General features: G+C 38.9%; 1 protein-coding gene across 1 annotated transcript in view; it reads left to right on the top strand.

The window, feature by feature from the left end:
* The window catches only part of LOC106868465 (ATP-binding cassette sub-family C member 5), a 74,543-nt gene that overhangs the window by 43,896 nt on the left and 27,788 nt on the right, over positions 1-2,859 (top strand). The window contains exon 15 of the mRNA XM_052970999.1: positions 2,090-2,214. Coding sequence (XP_052826959.1) covers positions 2,090-2,214 — 125 coding nt within the window. The remainder of the gene's footprint in view (positions 1-2,089; positions 2,215-2,859) is intronic.

Below are 2,859 nucleotides of genomic sequence, written 5' to 3'. Positions count from 1 at the left end.
TATATATATATATATATATATATATGTATATGTCTATATAGTAAAATTTCTTTGTGTATTGTATAGGCAGTAGTTTGAAGTGCTTAGATAAAAGCCTGAGACACAAGAGATAAAAATTGTTAAGGAGAGTTCAAATAGGTTCAACAATTTATATAAATATATATTGCACCATGGGTCAATGTATATCAGTTTTTGAATATACAAATGTATCAGTCATTAAAACATATTAAAAATCTATGAATACGTCATCATCATCATCATCATCATCGTTTAATGTCCATTTTCCATGCTGGCATGGGTTGGACGGTTCGACTGGGGTCTGGGAAGCTAGGAGGCTGCACCAGGTTCCAGTCTGATCTGGCAGTGTTTCTTCAGCTGGATGCCCTTCCTAATGCCAACCACTCCGAGATCTGGTCACTTTTGCTGCATATCCTTCTTCAAATGCTTCAAGATGTTGCCTTAGAACCTTTGAGTGATGGTCTGGCCCTGGGGAACAAATTCATGATGCACAGTACCACATTTCTGGGGGTGACACTCGTAACAGGGCCTCTCAGATCGCTCATCGTCTTCCAGGGATGTTCTTCCACTTTTGAAGCATTGGTACCACTCAAAATGTAGTGTACAACCCATTGCCTCATAACCGTAAGCTTGCTGAAGCATGCTCAGTGTCTTTGTAGCAGACTTCAGAGGTTTAATGCAAAATTTCCTGTTGGAGATAAAGAAAGCTGACCCTTTCATTCCCATGGTGTGATCCCCACTCCTACTTTATAACCTTTATCCCATTATCTTTCAAAGTCGTCCTCTACTTATATGGTAATTGATAACGGTGGGTGGGTAGGGGGGTCGGCTTTCTTTATCTCTGTTTTCTCCTTATCATCTCTTCCCCACCCTCACTTCCTTCTTACCACCCTCTGCTCTGCCCATTTGCAAAGATAAAGACTGTGCATTGGTTCCATCACATACACTCTTGATAATTTAGTAAGGTACGTTGACCTGACCTCAACCCTTTTCCTTATCACTGACCAGTAAACATTAAACAACACCTTTATAAACAAATCAAGACTATTGGAGCTGTGCTCTCCTCTATTGTTAGAAGTGGAGATAGCTGTCACTGGAGTCAATTACGTCTTCCCCCTCCAAAAAACTCTGCTAAATTTCTCTCTTCTGACCAACTATACAAGGTTTGGTCAATAAGTATCCGGACTATTGTCATAGTAACGAAGTTAAAGCACACAGAGTAAAGTCATTTGGCACAGATTGACTTTCAACTCTATTGTGCATTCGCACTAAGTCTTAACATTCTTGCTCACTTCTGCTGATTACAGCAGTGTTCGGAAGGAAGGTGTGTAGCGTGTGATTGTCACATTGGCCATGACAGAGAAAGTTATAATGGTGATTCCTGCTCAGAGGCCTATGCAAAGTTGCAGAAAGTGTATGGAGAGGAATCTATGAGCCACTCACAAGTGTAAGAGGGGTTCAGACGTTTCTAAGATGGTCAAAAAAATGTTAATATTGACGAACGTTCTGGGAGACCTGCAACCGGCAGAATTGAGGAAACCATCATAGATGTGTGTGCAGCTGTGAGGAGAAATCGTCGAATCACCATCCGTGAGTTATCAGAGGATGTGCAGATTAGTTACGGTTCGGTTCAGTTCAGTCCATTATCACTGAAGATTTGGGCATAAGACACATATCTGCCAAGTTTAAATCAAAAGTGTTTTCAGCTGACCAAAATGGGCTTCTTTCGGTTTCTCTCTACCAAATCGTCTCACAAGGCTTTGGTTGGCCCAACGCTATAGTAGAAGACAATTGCCCAAAGTGCTGTGCATTGGGACTGAACCCAGAACTATGTAGTTGGGAAACAAGCTTCTTATCACACAGCATGTTTGCACCTATATATTAAGTATCCTTGTGTGTGTGTGTGTGTGTGTGTTCCTAACATATACATTTGAGACATTTATTTTATGAGAATTTTCACTGTTGTCTCTCATGCTAATTTGTCAAAATAAACTGTATTTCTAAAAGACTTCAATCCTTTTTTACCTGTATTCTGTGAGAAATTCAATTATAATCTTTCACTTTTTCCCAGATGAACATGGTGTCTGGAAATATAGCAAGCCGTGGCACCATTGCTTATGTTCCTCAACAACCTTGGATTATAAATGGGACCATACAGTATAACATACTTCTTGGATTACCTTTTCAGGAACATAGGTAAATTATTCATTTATTTTTAATAGACTCATTTTTGAAAATGAAAGTTCTGTTCTTTAAAAACCAGTAGACTTACTAAATGCAGAAATATTAGCTTTAAATAGAAATAAAGTTGTAAGATCCATAAACATGAGGAATAATATGGGTTTTAGACCCAGAGAGCCTATGTCATGTTGTATCATGTTGATGATTTCTAAAAAGATTGAAATGGTGCTATACATGATAACTTATGACTAATCCTGCCAAATGCTATGATGAGATGATTATCTCCCTTGCACTAACTGGCCACTAGGAGTCTCAAACATACTGATTGATATGTTTAAATTTGATCACTGAAGTTAAGCAACGTCGAGCCTAGTGAATACTTAGATGGGTGACTGCTTGGGAAACTTAGGTGCTGTAAGCATCTCACCCATAGGCACAAGAGTGGCTGTGTGGTAAGACGCTTGCTTCTCAACCACATGGTTCTGGGTTCAATCCCACTGTATGGCACCTTGGGCAAGTAGTGTCTTCATCTATAGCCTTGTGAGTGGATTTGGTAGATGGAAACTGGAAGAAGCCCATCATATATATATATATATATATATATATATATATATATATATGTATATATATATTTGTGTATGTGTGTGTGTCTGTGTTTGT

The sequence above is a fragment of the Octopus bimaculoides genome, chromosome 10 (genome assembly GCF_001194135.2).
Source record: "Octopus bimaculoides isolate UCB-OBI-ISO-001 chromosome 10, ASM119413v2, whole genome shotgun sequence".
In the NCBI taxonomy this organism is placed as follows: Eukaryota; Metazoa; Mollusca; class Cephalopoda; order Octopoda; family Octopodidae; genus Octopus; species Octopus bimaculoides.
This window is presented reverse-complemented; position numbering and strand designations above follow the sequence as displayed.